The sequence below is a fragment of the Eucalyptus grandis genome, chromosome 3, assembly GCF_016545825.1.
Source record: "Eucalyptus grandis isolate ANBG69807.140 chromosome 3, ASM1654582v1, whole genome shotgun sequence".
Lineage (NCBI taxonomy): Eukaryota > Viridiplantae > Streptophyta > Magnoliopsida > Myrtales > Myrtaceae > Eucalyptus > Eucalyptus grandis.
Window position 1 is genome coordinate 6394326 of NC_052614.1, and position 18847 is coordinate 6413172.

The following is an 18847-nucleotide window of genomic DNA, read 5'->3' on the forward strand; positions in this document are numbered from 1 at the left end:
ACGGAAGGGATTAAGCACTGTTTGCAAAGCCCAAGGACAGATTCAGAGGAGTAAGCAAACAAGAGGCTCAACAATATTTGTTTTGAGTGGGACTGGCATGTGGAAAGAAAATGAGATCCATCACAATTATCATCACATTAAGAGGTTACTCTGTCAAGGACTTGCATGTTGTCTAAGTCACTTTGGGGAGTTTAAGAAAGCAAGAGCAATTAGTTTTCAAATAAAGAAATGACTGTTAATGGGATGCAAACCTGTTTCCTCACGGTGAGTATGAGGCCTTTTCTCAGTTCTTCGCTGTAAGGTTCACCTTCCACCAGAGTTACAAAGGCATAAATGCCTTGTCCTTTCACCTAGAGACAAAAACATGATTTGTTGATTTGTTAGCATTTAAAGCAAGTGCAATGAAAAATTTATCATCAATTTAGTCCTCTCTAAAGTATCTCATGCTCAACACCAACAACCGCAGCTTCTGCACATTTGGGACCCAAGATGAGCAGATTCGACTTCTGCTGTTCCAATCCGGTGTCCACTGCAGAGGCAAGTGAAGCATCATCAGATAACTAGTCCAGAATTCAAGGCACTGGGTGCTTTAAGATGGAAAAGAATTGGTCTTTGGAAGTTTCTCAACAAAAACAAAGCCACATTGTATGAGCACATAAAAAATGTTTGAATGAAGGTACCAAAAGAGAAGATCTTGAGAAATTCATGTAGTACCTGACTTTGATGACATCATCAACTCTACCAGTCAGCCAGTGGTAACCATCCTTGTCCCTAAATGGGTTGAGCGAATTAAAAAATAAGGAAATCAAATTATACAACTTATGCTGCAAAAAATATAACCATAACTACACCTTCCAAAGATATATAAGCGCAAGATTATCATTCAAGTTAAGGAATTGTATAAACATCCCTAGTAAGAACCCAGGCATAATGCGAGTAACTCAAGCAATAACTTAACAGTTGTATTAACTAACCTGCTGCAGCCATCACCAGTAAAATAGTATCCTGGGAATGGTTTGAAGCATGTTGTTTCGTATCGCTCGTGATCACCATAGAGTGTACGAAATGCCCCAGGCCAGGAACTTTTAATGCACAGGTATCCACTACACTCGCCTTCAATTTCAACCCCCTTTTCATCCACTATGACAGGCTGCACAAAACAAATGTGGAAATTAGTCGGAAAGACACCTTGTGAAAGGCTCTTAAGTTGTTCAAAAGTCAAAGGGAATGAAAGAGTTTAGAGACCTGAACCCCAAAGAAAGGAAAAGTAGCAGATCCAGGTTTCTGTGGCCAGGCACCAGGTAATGGTGTGATCTGCGAGGAAGGTAAGCATCACTGGAGTCAGACTGAGACCATTAAGTGGATATTGTGGGCATTCTTTGTAAAAAAATTCTAACATGATAAACCCAAACGAATAACAAAATGTACCATGAAGCCGCCAGTTTCAGTTTGTCACCAAGTGTCAGATATAGGGCACTCTGAATCCCCGACTACATTGAAAAACCACCTGAAGAAATGTACACGGGTTTATGGATCTAGTGAAACATTATCTACATTAGAAAGTTAGGATAAAGCTCAGTACCTCCATGCACTTGGATTGATAGGCTCGCCAACACTTCCCGCAATGATTTGCGTGAATACTCACCAAATAAGCTTCCAATTCAATGAATTACTTTCACACGGCCAGGTGTTCCAATCACTATATCAACCCCTCTCCTCGATTGGCTCTCCTGAGCATGATAAGGAGCTCCACCATACAAACAACATGATGTTAAGCCCACTGCTCCACCATTAACTTCAAAATCAGAAAACACCCAAAATAATAGAGTAAACAATGTCGGACATCTATCTCTGTAAAAAGATGAGATTATTTCTATAAGCTTGATTCCAACACCTGCTTGGCCAATTCCCAAGTAGGTAAAAGCACCAAAACACTTGGTGGCCTACCACATCCTGTTTTCCTTGAGGTTTTTGCAGGCCCATTCGTCAGAGATTCCAAAATGGGCAAGACAAAAGCCAGAGTTTTGCCCTAGTACAATTCACTCAGTGAACAAGGTGATAATCAGTGCTAAAAAATTAAAACCCATTGTTAGGGAAATCCCTTATGATGTTTTGAAGATGACAAAATAAATCAAAGGCTACTAACATGTTTGATGGTTGAGTAATAGACCATGCAGATAATAGAACATGTAGAGGATATTATCAAAGTCAAGAGGCGCCGGACTCGAGACTCAAAGTCCGAAGACATCGAGACTCAAGACTCAAAGTCTGAAAGACGAGACTCTATGCTGAACGGGCGGGTACGGACTCAGATTGTAAAGTCTACGGACTCGGATTGTAAAGTCTAAAGACCCGAGGTTGTAAAGTCTCAAGACTCATATCGTAAAGTCTCAAGACTCGGACTTTACATCCAGATTCGATGAATCGTAACTCAAGCCCAATCATACAACGGCTAGTGATCTGGTTTGGATTCCACATCAAGATTGATTTGATTGAAGACAAGATCTTTCTATACGAAGAAGCTTTACTTATGGAAACCAAGATTTCGTTTGTATGGGCGATCGGAATCAATTTGGGATTCTACCTTTGTCACTCAACGGCTACCAAATCTTCTAAGATACGAGCTGTCCAATGGGTATATTGGAAGACGATTCTCGGGATGCTGTCCAACGGTAGTTTGGAAGTGGAGGAGTATTTAAGAAGATCATGGACCGATGAGCAAGTAAGAGACGGAGCGTAGAATTTATAATTCCAAAGTCTAAGCGACTTTAGATCATATACTTGTCTCTTGAGAGCTTAAACGTTTGTAATCGTGAGAGAAATACCAAGAGAGTGACTTAGTGAGATAGTGTGATCTACTAAGTGTTTGCACTCGGAGTTGTAATCTCTTGTTGATTGCATAGTGGAATCCACCAAGAAGGCATTATCGTGGGAGAGTGGACGTAGGCTTGGATTAAGCCGAACCACTATAATTTCTGTGTTCTTATTCTCTTCCCTAACTCCTTTATTTTGTTCATACTAGCACTCTCAATTGGTATCGAGCTAAGTGCTCGGTTTATAAAAGTGTTTTTACTTTTGAGCTAAAGATTCTTTATGGCTAGTATGTTGGCACCGGGTCTTATGGAAGGGCAAAACAATACAAGGCCACCATATTTCGATGGAAGAAAATACAAGCAGAATGGCCAGAAAAGAACAAAAAAAGAAGAAGATGATGAGCAAGAAAATTTATGCTTGATGGCACATTCAGAATCGAGTCTAACTCAGACAGGAGACTCGGAGAATCGAGTCTCATTCGAAACTGCAGACTCAGAATCCGATGAGGAAATCAAGGGAGAAATCGAATCCAAAAGAAAAGGAAAAGAATCGTGATCACCTCAAAAAGGCAACAAATTGAGGGGGAGCTTTGATCAATTATGGAAAAATCTTTTTTGATTGATCGTGATCTTATTATGGATGGAAGGAAAGGTAATTGTGTCAGAATTTATTCTACAAAATCCGGTTAGTGCATCTCTTATTACCTTTTGTCATTAACAAATCTCATATTGATATTATCATTTTATTATGACAAAAATGGTACGTGAATTTTATGATGCATCCGTGATTTTTATTGGATATTTACTGATATAATCGAAGTGAGCTATATTGCATATCTTTAATATTCGATAAAAGCTGATTTTTCGAAATTGTGATTCATGCAAGATATTGTTATCATTCTCTACGTGAATCCATTATCGCTTTTTGATTATGACAAAAAGGGGAGAAGATATGAATATGCATATGTGCTGATTGGTTGATATTATTTATTGCATAATATTGAGCTGCGATTATTTTCTAAATATTATTATGCTCAATCTATTTGTTATCTTCTGATATCCTTTGATTTAAATGTTTAAAAGCATGTTTACAAATCTGCATATTCAGAGATTGTTTTGTCATCATCAAAAAGGGGAGATTGTTAGGGAAATCCCTTATGATGTTTTGAAGATGACAAAATAAATCAAAGGCTACTAACATGTTTGATGGTTGAGTAATAGACCATGCAGATAATAGAACATGTAGAGGATATTATCAAAGTCTGAAGACCGCCCAGGACTCGAGACTCAAAGTCCGAAGGCGTCGGACTCAAGACTCAAAGTGCGAAGACGGACTCATGCTGGCTTTGGCGGGCGGGTGGGACTCGAGATTGTAAAGTCTACAGACTCAGATTGTAAAGTCTAAAGACCCGGGTTGTAAAGTCTCAAGACTCATATCGTAAAGTCTCAAGACTCAGACTTTACATCCAGATTCGATGAATCGTAACTCAAGCCCAATCATACAACGGCTAGTGATCTGGTTTGGATTCCACATCAAGATTGATTTGATTGAAGACAAGATCTTTCTATACGAAGAAGCTTTACTTATGGAAACCAAGATTTCGTTTGTATGGGCGATCGGAATCAATTTGGGATTCTACCTTTGTCACTCAACGGCTACCAAATCTTCTAAGATACTGAGCTGTCCAATGGGTATATTGGAAGACGATTCTCCGGGATGCTGTCCAACGGTAGTTTGGAAGTGGAGGAGTATTTAAGAAGATCATGGACCGATGAGCAAGTAAGAGACGGAGCGTAGAATTTATAATTCCAAAGTCTAAGCGACTTTAGATCATATACTTGTCTCTTGAGAGCTTAAACGTTTGTAATCGTGAGAGAAATACCAAGAGAGTGACTTAGTGAGATAGTGTGATCTACTAAGTGTTTGCACTCGGAGTTGTAATCTCTTGTTGATTGCATAGTGGAATCCAGCCAAGAAGGCTGTTATCGTGGGAGAGTGGACGTAGGCTTGGATTAAGCCGAACCACTATAATTTCTGTGTTCTTATTCTCTTCCCTAACTCCTTTATTTTGTTCATACTAGCACTCTCACCCATCAACTACAGAAATGAGCAAGCAGTTCGAAAACTCATGTTCCTAGCAGCCAATCATCTTTAAAAAACTTGAAATGCAATTGCGGCCAAACAGTCTTCACGCCACTTTTGGTTTTTATATGTCAAATAACACCAATGAACTAATGTACAGATGACTCTGCCACAAACTAGAAGATTTATTTAGCTGTAGGTTTTTTTGGTCGAATTACCAGCTGTAGGTTCAAATGCCTGAAAAGATCGGTCGGAATTTGACTTTTGCAATGACAATCAGGGACTGAAATACAGGGATTTAGGATCATAAATTTAGGACCAGAAATGCACGAAAGACATTTCACGAACCAAGTGCACTTTGCTACACTCTTCACCATGATTGCTTTGTCATGCTGTTAATTAAAACAACATTCACCAAGCTCATACATCAACCATTCACTACTCATAGAGAAGATAAAACCTGCTTCTCTTTTCATATATGTCAACTTCGTGACCCTTTTCCGCATCACACGCTATCATTACTCCAACGTCCAGACCATTTTACTTCTCTAAATTGTCAGTTAATTAGCAGATTTCAAACAAGCAGATTTCAAACAAGCACGCGACCATCAACATGTCAATCCTGCGAAATTCAAATAAAAAGTTTTCATACTTGACCAGTGCAGGCACGGCCGACCAAATCAGTCCCATCGAGGACAATATCAAATGTCATGGCCTGAATGGGAAACAACGCCTTGATACCATTGTCCTTCAACTTCAACCTCAAGCTGTCCGAGATCCTGAAATTCAACACAGCGCTGGGGTTTCTCCTCCTAAGCCACCTCATTATCACCATCGCTCAACCTCGCCTTCTTCTTTTTCTTTTTCTTCTTCTTCCCCTTCAAGTTCTCGGGGTCGACCAGCTCGGAGCTGGTCTCGCTCTTGTCTTCCTCGTCGTCCTCGCGCAGCTCCAACGCCTTCCTCTTCTTCTCCTTCTTCGCATCCCCTAATGATGCTCCGGGAGTTTCGGCTGCTTTGATGCTCCGGGAGTTTCGGCTGCTTGGATTCGGAGCCTTTTGCTGCCGCTCTTCTTTTCCTACTTGTGCTTCTTCTTGTCCAACGCCGCTGGAGACGCGAAGCCGCCATCGGCCTCGAGCTGGACCTTCGCCTTCATCTTCTTCTCTTTGCTCTTGCTTTTGGAGTTCTCCCATCAATGAAGCTGTTGGGAACCGCGAGAGGAGTTTAGGGAGGGGAGGGGAGGGGAGGGGAAGGGGGTGGTTTTGTCCTTCTCTTCTCCTCCTATGCTCGATCTCCTCCGCGTTGAAAATAGTGTCGAAGGCGGAGGCGGAGGCAGAGGGGCTCGGGACCCAGCTGCAATACGTGCCAGCGGCAAATGACCGGCGATGCTTTTGGGAGGCAAAGGAGGAGGAGAAGTAAGAGGCCCTCACGTCCCAACCATCGACCTCGAGGACATAGAGTTCAAAGACCTCGGGCTACTCGGAGTCGGAGCTGATGACGCGTTCGTCGGAGGTCCAGAAGTTGCCGAGAAACCAACGCGAGTACAAACCTTGTGCTCGATCTCTGCGTTGGGAATAGTCGGAGGCGGAGGGGGTGAGGACCTGACTACGACTAGCCAGGCTCTTGAAGGAGGCGACAACCGGCGAGGCTTTTGGGAGGCAGAGGCGGAGCGGAGCCGGATGCAAGGAGAGAGAGAAAAGGAAATTCAACTAAGGAGTGAGAAATTTTTTGGGCGGGAGTGTTAAACATTTATTGACCTGACACATTGTTTCTGCCTTCAAGTCGAGCCGAGCTGAACGAGTCCTTTCATTTTTCAGCAAGTCCCTGGATAGGTGTCGAACGCCGAGTGGTATGTTCGCGCCAAGTCAGTGGATGACGTGACATGCACGTACAACCGTATATTTTCCTCTTTTGGGCTTTAACCCAAGAAAAAGAATATTTTATTTTGAAATGATTACCTCAATAATCACCCTTTTCAAGTTAAGAAGGAATGAAAAGTTTGATTTTTCACCTTTTCTCAAGAAGTTGGGAGTGAGGACTTTTAATTTGGTATAGAATTCAATTCCCATACACTATAAAGAAGTAATATAAAAAGTTGAGGGTAAATTGAGAATTAAAGTAAAATAAACTAAAAAAAAAATATCTTCTTTTGAGCCAAACAAAGAAGTTTGAGATTATTCTTGCCACTCTTTTGACCAAAATGGTTTTTTTTTTCAAACTTGGGTAGCCAAGAAACATTTCTCATTCAGAAAATGCCCACTCAGCGGGGAACAAAAGCTCCATATCATGCTCATAATCAGAAGCTGCGGGTATAAAAGATTGGACAGAGGAGTCTAAGGACAAGATTTACGTGAGTAAGGTTTAGATGAAGTGAACACGAGTCCTTTTTATGTTCATCTGAGCTCGCATCACAAGCATCGGGTGAAACTAATTGGCAGCACTAATTAAGGCACATGTTTCTTCAGTCTCCAGCTTCATCCGAGCGTAAACAGGACAGAATTTGTTCCAAGGGACGTTCAGCTTCCCGTTCTTTAAATGTTGAATGTGTCGTGGTTGTGCAAGAATGGCGTCTTGAACGAAACTCTGACGACCCTTCTCGAGAAATGCAAATCGATGACCGAGTTGAAGCAAATCCACTCGATACTGATCACTTTAGGCCTGTCCCAGGAGGACACCTTGTTATCAGGAGTTCTGTCTTTCACCGCAATTTCAAGCGCTGGCGACATAGGCTACTCCCAACGGGTTTTGATGCAATTGTCGAGCTCAAAGACTTACCACTGGAACACGATTATTCGGGGGCATGCAAAAGGTAAGAACCCAAATAGAAGTTTATCGCTTTTCGTTGACATGTTGAGGAGAGGAGTCTCGCCAGGTCATATGACATTTCCATTTCTTGCGAAGGCTGTGGCTCGTTTGGAGGAGCTGGAACATGGGTTCTCGATTCATGCCCATATCACGAAATCTGGGTTTGAGTCAGATAGGTACATCGTCAACTCCTTGATCCATATGTACTCGTCCTGTGGGGACATCGGATCTGCGCGCAAGGTGTTTGATGGAATGACCGACAGAAATTCCGTTTCGTGGAATTCCATGTTGGATGGATATGCCAAGTGTGGGGACATGGATTCGGCTCGTGCACTGTTTGACTCGATGCCAGAGCGCGACGTCGTGTCATGGAGCTCGTTAATTGATGGATACGTCAAGAGTGGGGAGCATAGGGAAGCAATGGCATTGTTTGACAGAATGCGTTACATTGGACCAAAGGCCAATGAGGTGACCATGGTTAGTGTATTGTGCGCTTGTGCCCACTTAGGTGCGCTTGAGCAAGGAAAGATCATGCATCGGTACTTGGTGGAGAATAAGCTGCCAATGACTCTGATGCTGCAAACCTCCCTTTTGGACATGTATGCCAAATGCGGAGCAATAGACGAGGCTTTAGCGGTGTTTGATGCAGTGCCTTTGAATAAGACTGATGTCTTGATCTGGAATGCTATAATTGGAGGCCTCGCCACTCATGGATTCGCTGAAGATGCCCTCAGATTATTCGATGAGATGCAAAGAACCAGGATTAAGCCTGATGAGATCACATACTTGTGCTTGTTGAGTGCTTGTGCTCATGGAGGATTAGTTCATGAGGCTTGGCATTTCTTCGAGTGTTTAGATAAACATGGAATGGCTCCAAAGACAGAACACTACGCTTGCATGGTGGATGTGCTGGCACGTGCAGGACGCCTGGAAGAGGCTTACCAGTTCTTGGGTCAAATTCCGACGGAGCAAACTGCTTCAATGTTGGGTGCTCTGCTTAACGGTTGCGTTAACCACAGGAGATTAGATATTGCAGAGATTATCGGAAGGAAACTTGTAGAGTTAGATCCAGATCACGACGGTCGATATGTTGGTTTGTCAAATATTTACTCGGTTGTTAAGCGTTGGGATGATGCCAAAGTAATGAGAGCAGTGATGGAGCAAAGAGGCGTCAAGAAGTCTCCAGGGTTTAGCTCTGTGGAGATAGCCAGAACCGTTCATAGATTCATAGCACATGACAAAACACACCCTAGTTCCGAAGAGATTTATGTGATGCTGAATTTTATTGTAAACCAAGTGAGACCTGATGCTGATCAGAAAGACGAGGACTGCTTCTTGTACAATTTGGAAGATGTCTGAGGCACATCATCCTGCACAGTTTTTTTCAAGGAGTTAATACAAGGAAGCTGGCACGAGTCCATACGTTTTTCCTACTTTTCGGTGAAAGCCATCACAAACTGCACTGCGAAATCAAGTTCTGTCAAATGAATCGCAAGCCAAAGGAAAAGTACTTTCTGTCTCCACCATGTCATGCTTGATATTGCCAGGAATCTATGACTGCGCATCGCACATGCCTAGTCCTAATGCCGAGCAAGATTCCGAACTAGATAGACGCACGTTTCATGCCACATGTCAGCAAGATATAAAACTGAAATAGACTTTTAGATGCATAGAGGAGGGAACATTAGAGCTGATCAGTTTCAGGTCCTACTTTGGACTTGGAAACTGCTCACTAAGGAACGCTAAAAAAATTGGAACCAGAAACTGCCTTGACAATTTGGTTTCCAGGTGAGTTCATGGACGATTGAAACGTCCCCACTTCTGATGAGGCATGAGACTTAAGAGTGAGCGACGAGATTGAAGGCCGGAGGCGATCAAGAGCAAAAGTGACAGAGGGAACAACGATGCCAGAGGCAATCTAAAGCGAGAAAGAGAGCGATCAACGAGGCTGGAGACCACTGAGGTCAAGAGTGAGAAAGGGAGGCAAGGCCGCAAAATAAGTGAGGTGAGAGACGGAGAGGATGAAAAGGAAACTAGGATTTAAATGTGAAAAAACATAAAAAGTTGTGTGTGCGTGTGTATGTATGTATTGGTCTAGTCCGGGTAGGTGAATGGGTGGTTCCACATCTAGATATACCCTCCGATTCTTGTAAATTGGTTCCACATCTAGATATACCATCCGAATTCTTCTAAATCAATCTGGTCTGGTTTTGAATGGTTTAAGGAGTTCATAGTTCCTTTGCACATTCCTAGAGAAAACTGTGTGCGACAAAAAATGCAAGAAGGTTGGGGAGAAAATTTTTTGACCAATTTTTACCAAGGAATCATCCACACTATGTAGGCGCTAGTGCCTCAAGAGCTCGCAAGTCAAGTGCAATTCTTATCAGATGGGAAAATAAAAGAAGCCGGCAAGCCCATGAGCCATAGTCTATTTGAGCATTCGCCCCTACTTGCTTAGTCGAGGCCACTAAGGGCTTGTTTGGTAATTATCTTATTCTCAAGAATAATTTTTATTTAAAAATGATTTTTTTTTGTTCTTTTTTCTAAACGAGTTTCCGAGCATTTTAAAACATTTGATAACTGCTTAAAATTTATATTCCTTAAATAAAAATAAATTTGATACAACCCATAAAAATTTTTATGACATAATTTATTTTAAATTTTAATACTATTATTATATTTTTCTCTTTTTTTCTTTTTTTTTCCTCCCCTCTTCTTCTTCTTTAGCTAATCGGCAACCAACCACGGCGGGCTCTAACAAGGTCACCAAACCTTGCCTAGCCAATCACTAGCCACGGCTGGCGACCGACGATGAGAAAGGAGAAAAGGAAAGAAAAGGAAAAAAAAAAAAAAAAAAAGAAAATTGGTTTAATCGTAAAATTGTTCCTGAAAATAAAATAAAATAAAAAAACTTTTTTTGGGAATAAATTTGTTCTCGGGAACAAAAAAAAAATTACCTAATGAATTTCTATTCATTTTTGTTTCAGAAAACAAAAGAACAAAATCGAGCATTATTGAACCGGTTACCTAATAGATGCTAACTCACCAGGAATAGCCTCAATATGTTACCGAGAGGTTAGGACAAAGTATGACCCGGCTCACAGAAAAATCATTAAAGCAAACCTAATAAAAATTAGAACCGAGTGTGCCTCACAATTTAGCTAATCAGCAGGCCAACCGCAAAGTTAAGAGAACAATACAGTTCTACCGTACAAAATTCAGGAGTAAAAACAATCTTCACCATGGAAATTCAAGAAAAAAGCGAAGATTAAAGGCCGCGAAAAAACACTTGCGATACCCTGGTAAACCGACACTGAATTCTCGCCGGCTAGCATGTCCTAGCCTGACATCGAGTCAACCGGTTAATACCGACTTATCTATAGTTTAACTGCAAATGAAGACCACTAAGGGCGCGTTTGGTTGTGTTTTTGTTTAAAAATTGTTCAGGAACGAAATAGAAAAAGTGTTTTACATTCGGGGAACAATTTTTGAACAAAATACGCATTTGGTAAACTTGTTAGGGAATAAAAATAAACAGAAACATGTTTGGTAAATTTGGATAATTTTTTTATTTCTTTTATTTTTCTATTTTTTTTTTTTTTTCCTTTTTTTCTTTTTTCTTTTTCATTTTTTTCTTCTTTTGGCCGGTCGCCGGCCAAGGCCTTGCCGGCGACCGGCCGGCGAGGGCCGAGCTCGCCCGGCGGCGGGCGGCGCGGCCTCGCCGGGCCACCGCCGGGCGAGGCCGAGGCTCGCCGGCCGTTGGGGCGGCTCGGCCTCGACGGCTGGGCGAGCTCGAGGCGGATGCAGGCGAGATCGAGCTCGCCCGGGCCGGCGCGAGGTCGACCTCGCCATGGCCGGGCGAGCTCGAGCTCGCCGGATCCGGCGAGGCCGACCTCGCCCGGCGGCGGCGAGCCTCGGCCTCGCCGAGCCACCGCCCAGTCGGCGTCGCTGGGCGGTGGCTCGGAGGCCGAGGCTCGCCGGAGGCGCGGCGAGCCTCGTCGTGGCCGGGCGAGGCCGCCGCCCTCGTCGGCCGGTCGCCGACCATGGCGAGGCCGGCGACCGCCAAAAGAAAGAAGAAGAAAATAAGAGAAAAAAAGAAAAAGAAAAAAAGTGTTTCTCATTTGTGTTAAACGAGAAAAACACAAAATTTGTGTTCTCGCGTTTTCTTTTTTTGTTCCTGGGAACAAAAGAACAAAAGAAACAGAAACGCACACAAACGCGTTTTGTTCCTTTTTTGTTCCCAGGAACAAAAAAAGAAATTTTTGTTCGGGAGGAAATAAGGTGCAGCCATGCAGGGCCTAATTTTCCGCCAAAAAAACCTACCACCAGCAAGCAAGTAGCGAGTGAAAGATTTTTTATTTTTATGTGCTCCTAGATGTAACTCCATCTCACTAACTCTAACAAGCTATAGTTAGCACAGAAAACCGGGTGAAAGAGTGGCAAAAATGTAATTTTTTTTTCTCATCGAAAAATCAAACATACTTGGAAGCATTACGATTTATACACTCGATTTAATGCAGCATTATGATTACAAAATTTACAGTCAAAGCCTTACACAAAAGTCAACATGTACTCAGTGGTTTAAATCCCTGACTGGGCTCCGCAACTGCGTGTTGGCGCAAAAGATGGACCAGGCGAGAGCAGGTCTGGTGGTGGGCGAAGATTATCCAAATATATGTACATTGAGCGATGAAACCACCCATGGATTGCCACTATCATTCTTCTAAAATAGCACGTCCAAGGTTTGTGCCAAGGGCTAGCCTTACGGAGCTTAAGGCTTGAGATGGCAAATCGGCTTCAACAAATTCTGGACGCAGCCTTGCTATGGATAGCTCTTGCAGTCTATTCAACAGAAGGTTGGTCTGAGCAACGTTTAACAAAGGTCGATCCTGCCAATTCAGCAACTTCAACTGCACAAAAAGCATCATCAGTAAATCAAATACTCAAGCACAGATAGACATGCCAAGTAAGGGCTAAGTAAAAACCAACAACAAACAATATGAACTTGAGGGAAAATCAACAGCAACATACAATAGCAAAGTTCACCAAATTCAGCGCATCAACACATTGCTTGGAAGAAGAGCAAATAAAAGCAAAAGCCTACTCTAATTGGAGGCTGCACTCAGTAAGTAACAGTTCTCCCATGCTTATAAAGAACGGAAAACGTATGCAGTAAGAGAGCTCACCGAGTCATACAGAAGAGGCAGCCAAAATCGTTGAGGTGTAGAAGGGTTTTTCATAAGCTGCAGGTTTTAAAGGTATATGAGATGAATAACAAGAGCACAAAAACCAAAAATTAAAAGCTGTTGATGGAAAATGCAACTACAAAAATTCCAGTGTTTAAACTTCCAGAAAGCTGTTGATGGAAGACAAGCTCTTTCCATGGACTCCCTTTTTCTTCATGAGCAGTGTTTTAATAACCACCAGTAACCCATTTTGTGCATTTTACATTTCCTAAGTTGATACATTCAGTATGGCAAGTTCTGCTTCCTCTTTTTCACTAGTATTCTTTAATAAAGATTGCATATACAAGTCACGTGATACGAGGCTTCACATATTGCATATACAAGTCATGTGATACGAGGCTTCACATACCAACATAAGGTACTCGACAGCTTGCCGAGCAGCCTCTATGTTTTTTCCATCATGAATGTGCTTAAGAGACCTCTTGAAATCCCTGTACCTGTGATGGACGCACTTCGCATTAGTTAAACAAGTTTGTGCCAGTTGAAAATAGCAGGAAAACTATACAGAGATGCATTTTACTTGTGCAGAAACTCAAGCCCTCCAGCAGTTTTAGACTCGGAACCCAGCAACTCAATGAGACCTTCCCATTGCTGAAGCACAAGAGAAACAGAGGATAAAATATAGATACTAATTCATGTGGACTTCAAAAATAATATGATAAAACAGTCATACAGCATCTGATTTTTGAACCCCTCAAACCTGCTAGAAAAATCTTAAAAATTGATAACCACCTTGAAACTTTCATCTGAAATAGACTTTCCCACAGAAGCAAACAACTGTTGAGCAATTTTATGAAGACGAACTTCATCCTGAGCTTGTTGGAGCCAAAAAACCCCAGCACCTTTTCGGCCATGCTTCCAGTGATGCACACCAGCAATCTGCACATAAGTGGTAGAAACTCTGAGCAATTAGGTTTAACATAAGACAGAACTGCTTCAACTGCACTTCTTTACAGATAATTTGAATAAAATGATAAATAACATTATCAACTATCCAACACAAATATATGTGTGCCATATAAGCATGCAGTTACCTTCATTATATGAGAGCTGACATCGTCAAGTTCATATAAACGGCAAATCTCTAAATTCTGCCAGGCAATAGTACATACAATAAGCCAATGTATACTTCACAAAAACACTGAAAACAGTAATCTAATGACAGAATAAACACTCATGTTAGTGCAGTGATAGAAAAAACAGACCAAAAGATGAACTCTTCACCTTATGTAGCAGTTCATTATGCTGAACAGGCTGCTTACACAATAAAATCTCTAACAAGCCCATTCCCTGCTTCATGCACGATGTCAAATAAACTGGAGCAATCTGGAGGCAATAGAGCATTGAGATTGTAAGAAATACAACATTTCATTAACATACTGAAAACATATTAGGACTAGTCAAAATAATAACAATAACAAATGAGCAGAAGAGAAGCTGGCAAATTAACCTGCTTGAGTGGCTACACATTGGATAATCTTTTTAAATTCCCTGAGATTTAGCCTTTTTGGCTTTCATAGTTACAATTTTCACTAAATATAGTCGCTGAAAACTGTAGTCTCCAAACTTGCATGTTTATGGCTTTTGCCTTGAGAATGAAACAGTTATGAACCAAAATATGTTACAATCCTACATTTCACACGTAAGACGTAAGTTGACTTTCTTTACATAAATCTCCCATAAAAGAAGCATAACCAGGAGCCTAAGCAGATAAAACTATGCCTCTGACAATAACCAGGTTGAATTGTTTTCTTTTTTAGGTGCCAGACATATTAAAAGCTGCTAGCTAGAAACAGGCGTGTCAAAAAGGCCAACCCCGAAAATTCTGATAGCCCAATCGACCATAACTATTGACTAATATTTCCTGTATTGGATTAACCACAAGATGCAACCACAGGGACCTCAACCACCACATGGGCATCACGAAATGCACTTAAAATTAGCTTGCACCCTGTGATTTGTTTAAGGCAATGAAATATGTCCTTCCCCAAATATTTTCTAAGAAAATGCAGATCGAAAAGCTACAGTCCAGAAGGAAAAGTAACATGCGCTAACCTGCCATGTAAATGCATGAGAACAGAGAACTTGAGCATAGACCAGTCGATGGAGCTCCTGTAGAGAGAGCTCCCCCAGATTATATTGCTCTTCACACAAAAGACTTTCTGCTTCATCACTCCCAGCAGTCATCAACTCTATGGCATGTGCAACCATCCTATTCATCAGTAAAATATGCTTACATGGCTTGTGTCATTCGCCCAAAAACAACATACTACAAATTGCATTTAGATGACTGAGCAACTTACCAAGGGCCAAACTCTTTAGAGCATTCTGCTAATACAACCTAACAATTCAAAGTGCCTCATAGTGAATTCCATGAAGAAAGAAGAACAAGAAACTTAGGACCTGATTAATGAATAGTCGTTACCTCTGTATTTTCCCCGAGAATTCCAAGAAGAAGTCCCATCAACTTCTGGGATCTAGGCACTGGTTTCAACTGAATACATTTTTGCGCAAGGCCGTGCATGCTTTCAAGACCCTAAATATTATCAAAAGAGTTCATGAAATCACATGCTGTGAATGGCCTAAACCCTAAAAGATATATCTTTCCGGAGGAAAAATGATGGGCTCTCACCACTGTGAATGGCCTGACATATAAGAAGTGAGAAACATATAGCTCTAGCCAATGGTAGGTCGCAGATGAAAGACTGTTGGTGTTCCCCAGCATTATTTGCAGTAAATTTTTCAAGCCTTCTCTTGTCTGAAGATGATGACATTGGATCCAATATGCACTGCAGTCCAGCTTGGTAATTTGTGACCTCCATTTCTCCCAAGCCTGGAAGTTTAAAGCAATTAAGAGGCATCCAAACCAGAAGATCACCAAAAGGGCATTTGATGCATTCTTGTTGGCTTACCTTAATAAAGTCAGGTTTAGCTTTATAGCATTCACCTAATCTTCCATCTCCTAATTCAAGTCGCATGCGTGGCATTTTTGAGATAAGAACAGCAACTGCCTCTACCAGTCCATTCTCTGTCTGTACAATTTAGGATAAAAAGATTCAGTTAAAAAATAATGAGAAAATTAGCAAATCGTGGAAAGGAGTCCACAGAACTAGCCATTTTGGTGTATTTGTGAACTTGACACAGTATGAGCACCTAACCTACACAATGAAAAAGGATAAGGACAAACATAGATGACCCTTAAGACACCACAAAATTTTATGGTTTTATCAAATACATGGCATCTACTAAAAAGACTGCTTGTATCACTTTGCAATAAAGTGTCCTATCATAGTCGTTTTACTGACTCTAGTACCTATTGTACATGCCTTTGCCAAATATTCTACTTCCGATACCTTGGTACCACCATATAGTCATCTCCTTTGACATGAGCCATTCTTTTTCTTTTCAATAGGTCGTGCATCATTTATTTGTATGCAAGATCCAAGTTCCATTAGGAAAATTACCTTTCTTTATACTAATGCTAGTAGCATCAGGGCATTTCTATAAGATAGCAAGATCTTAATCAATTTACTTTCTGATTTCTGTACTATATAATTGGCTTGTCCCAAAACCATAATGGAGGAGATATTAGAGATGCAACCAATGCAAAAGTATTCTAGCATCAAATTACATGAAATGGCAATTATTTTTTCACCTGATGAAGGTTAAATCATATGGAAAACAATGGCATTCACCCACCTCACGACTACTAAGCTGATCCAGTTGGTAAGAACAGTGGAGATGTAACAATTTAACCTGTATGTAAGGAGAAAAGAAGGAAATGAAACGGTTTGCTGCATTCCATATACTGATGTTATCTCTTCAAGAGTAAACAACAACAAGAAGACAGGATTCTAAAAATGGAAGTCCAAAATTTGAGAAGATACTAACAACAATCTCTAACCAGCCAACTGCAAGTGCTGACCCTATCACTTCCCAGTACGTAGGATTGTCCTCAATAACCTGCAAAGTTTTCAGAGATGGATATTCATATAAGGAGGAATCCTAAGTCCTAACCAAGAATTCCCAATGAAAACAAACTCTCAAGTAATGAATATATGAGATTCTTGCATGAAATACGTAACCACCTAGTCATGAACATTGAAATCAGACATTCCAATTAACAACACTTAAAAAAAGATTATACAAAAGCTATACATGCACACAGAACCCTCACTTCAATAGCATAAGCAAATTCCATTTTCAGGATCAAGCAAGGAGATGTAATTGGAAACTATCCAGTAAAAAGCTCATTACATATGAAAGGATTGAAAACCACAAAAGAATAAGTAACTAAAGCTTCACGATGGAAGTCTCGCATACATTAGTTGAGATTTTTGTGAACTTTTAGCTAGCTGGCACGGCTATACACCAATTTCCAATCAAAACCAGACTCCTTTACACTAAATTGAATTTAAAAAGCAGGAGAAAAGAATCTTACCTGAATATTTATAAGTTCATTTTGGAAATCCACGAGTTTAGAGTGGACTGTGGCACAAGAGCCAGAGAATAGGCTATCATAATCCTGTCATGTGATGCACAACATGTAGGTTCATAACAAACATGAGGAGTACTAAATTGACAATATATTTCCCATGACGAAGTAATTACTAAAATGACAACAAATATAAGATAGATCATTACAGCCAACCAATCAGTAAGCCGCTCCGGTAACCATGCTTGAGATAGCTTATCAACATAAAACAATTCCATCAACTCCCACGCAGCTTTCAAAGACGCCGTCTTCTCACTTTTCTGCAATTTCAAAACTCAAATTCACCTCATCCTTTACCAAATGCATAGCCAGATTTTCCAGTCACCACATGCCAAGAACAATTAGCCTTTAGAGAGACCACATTTAACGCAAAAACAGGTCAAAAATACCTTCACAACTGTTTTTGGATCTTCAATAACCGATGCAGGAGTAGATTCTGGACCACCTAGAAGTGCATTTATGTCTTTGCTGTACTCCATCACAAACTCCCACCTACATCATCAGAAGACGTTGCTCGAACATCAGCGCATATCTAGGCGACGCGAAATGACTCGAGCTGAACGGAAGTAAATTTCGATACGCTACAACGATGAGCAGAGTGAAATGGCCATCCTTCATTTTCCCCGAAAGGCAATTACCAATCCACGTGATAAGGAGACGGGCTTATCCTCGACAAGGTGGAGACCGAGTTCCTCCGGCTCTGCAGCATCGCGAACGGCGACATCGAGCCGTACGCGATCCTCCTCCACTGCGCGTCGCTGATCTCTCCGTCCCCGCCGTTGAGCTTGACCTCGACGACCTCCCCGCCGGCGTCGCCCTCGCCGCCGGGGGGACCGCTGTTGGAAGATCGAGACGCGCAGGGAGCTGCCGCGCGCCCAGCAGACGGAGACTCGAGGGGAAACCGGAGGCCCGACGGAGTGGCGGAGGGGATAGACGGGAGACCGCTTGGTTTCCGGAGAGAGCGGCACCAGCGCGCCGCCGCCGGCGGAGTCCGACGTGGCTCCCGGCATCGGGCCGACGGGCGGTGGTTTCTGGAGGGGGGGTTTTAGGGTTTTGGAAATGCGGGCGGATGCTTCGAGTAGCCGGGCGAGCAGACTAGCTCGCAGCGCGGGACGCGCGAATTTGACACCGACGACGCTGCGTTTTTGGAATTGTTACTTATGAAACATTTGGGGAGTAGCGTTTGATCATCATTCCGTTTTCAGAAATAATTTCATACACAAAAATCATTTTTGTTTTTGTTTTTTGGAAAAGTTTATAAGCATTTAAAAATATTTAATAACTGTTCCAAAATTTTAATTTTCAAAATAAAAATGAGTTTAATATGACCTCTAAATTTTTTTTAACTTAGAATTTTTTAAAATTTTAATATTTTTAATTTTTTTTTTTTTTTTTTTTTTTTTTTCCT

At 41.5% G+C, this 18847-nt stretch overlaps 3 protein-coding genes across 4 annotated transcripts; 1 reads left to right on the plus strand and 2 right to left on the minus strand.

Moving 5' to 3' along the window:
• Window positions 1-431: 431 nt before the first annotated feature.
• LOC104438937 (ATP-dependent RNA helicase mak5-like) lies at window positions 432-6086 on the minus strand. Its single transcript, XM_039309246.1, is given in 10 exon segments — window positions 432-495; window positions 497-529; window positions 715-771; window positions 975-1150; window positions 1246-1314; window positions 1429-1452; window positions 1674-1795; window positions 1948-2029; window positions 5549-5611; window positions 5718-6086. Coding segments are annotated over 10 exon segments (1059 nt in total).
• A 1040-nt stretch (window positions 6087-7126) lies between these two features.
• LOC104436250 (pentatricopeptide repeat-containing protein At5g08305) lies at window positions 7127-9131 on the plus strand. 2 transcript variants are annotated; one of them, XM_010048973.3, is made up of 2 exons: window positions 7561-7702; window positions 7795-9131. In XM_010048973.3, exons 1-2 carry the CDS (start codon window positions 7694-7696, stop codon window positions 9055-9057), a joined length of 1272 nt encoding a protein of 423 aa, XP_010047275.2. In that variant the 5' UTR covers window positions 7561-7693; the 3' UTR covers window positions 9058-9131. The 2 variants fall into 2 exon arrangements, with proteins under 2 accessions (XP_010047274.2, XP_010047275.2); XM_010048972.3 differs by having other exon boundaries at window positions 7127-9131.
• A 3013-nt stretch (window positions 9132-12144) lies between these two features.
• LOC104436251 (nuclear pore complex protein NUP85) lies at window positions 12145-18449 on the minus strand. The gene is given in 19 exon segments (XM_010048974.3): window positions 12145-12608; window positions 12885-12941; window positions 13294-13381; window positions 13465-13535; window positions 13677-13823; window positions 13979-14035; window positions 14169-14270; window positions 15000-15156; window positions 15248-15285; window positions 15370-15480; window positions 15577-15777; window positions 15857-15976; window positions 16644-16700; window positions 16836-16907; window positions 17386-17469; window positions 17589-17699; window positions 17829-17931; window positions 18078-18263; window positions 18265-18449. Coding segments are annotated over 19 exon segments (2142 nt in total). The 3' UTR covers window positions 12145-12413.
• Between the last annotated feature and the right edge of the window lie 398 nt (window positions 18450-18847).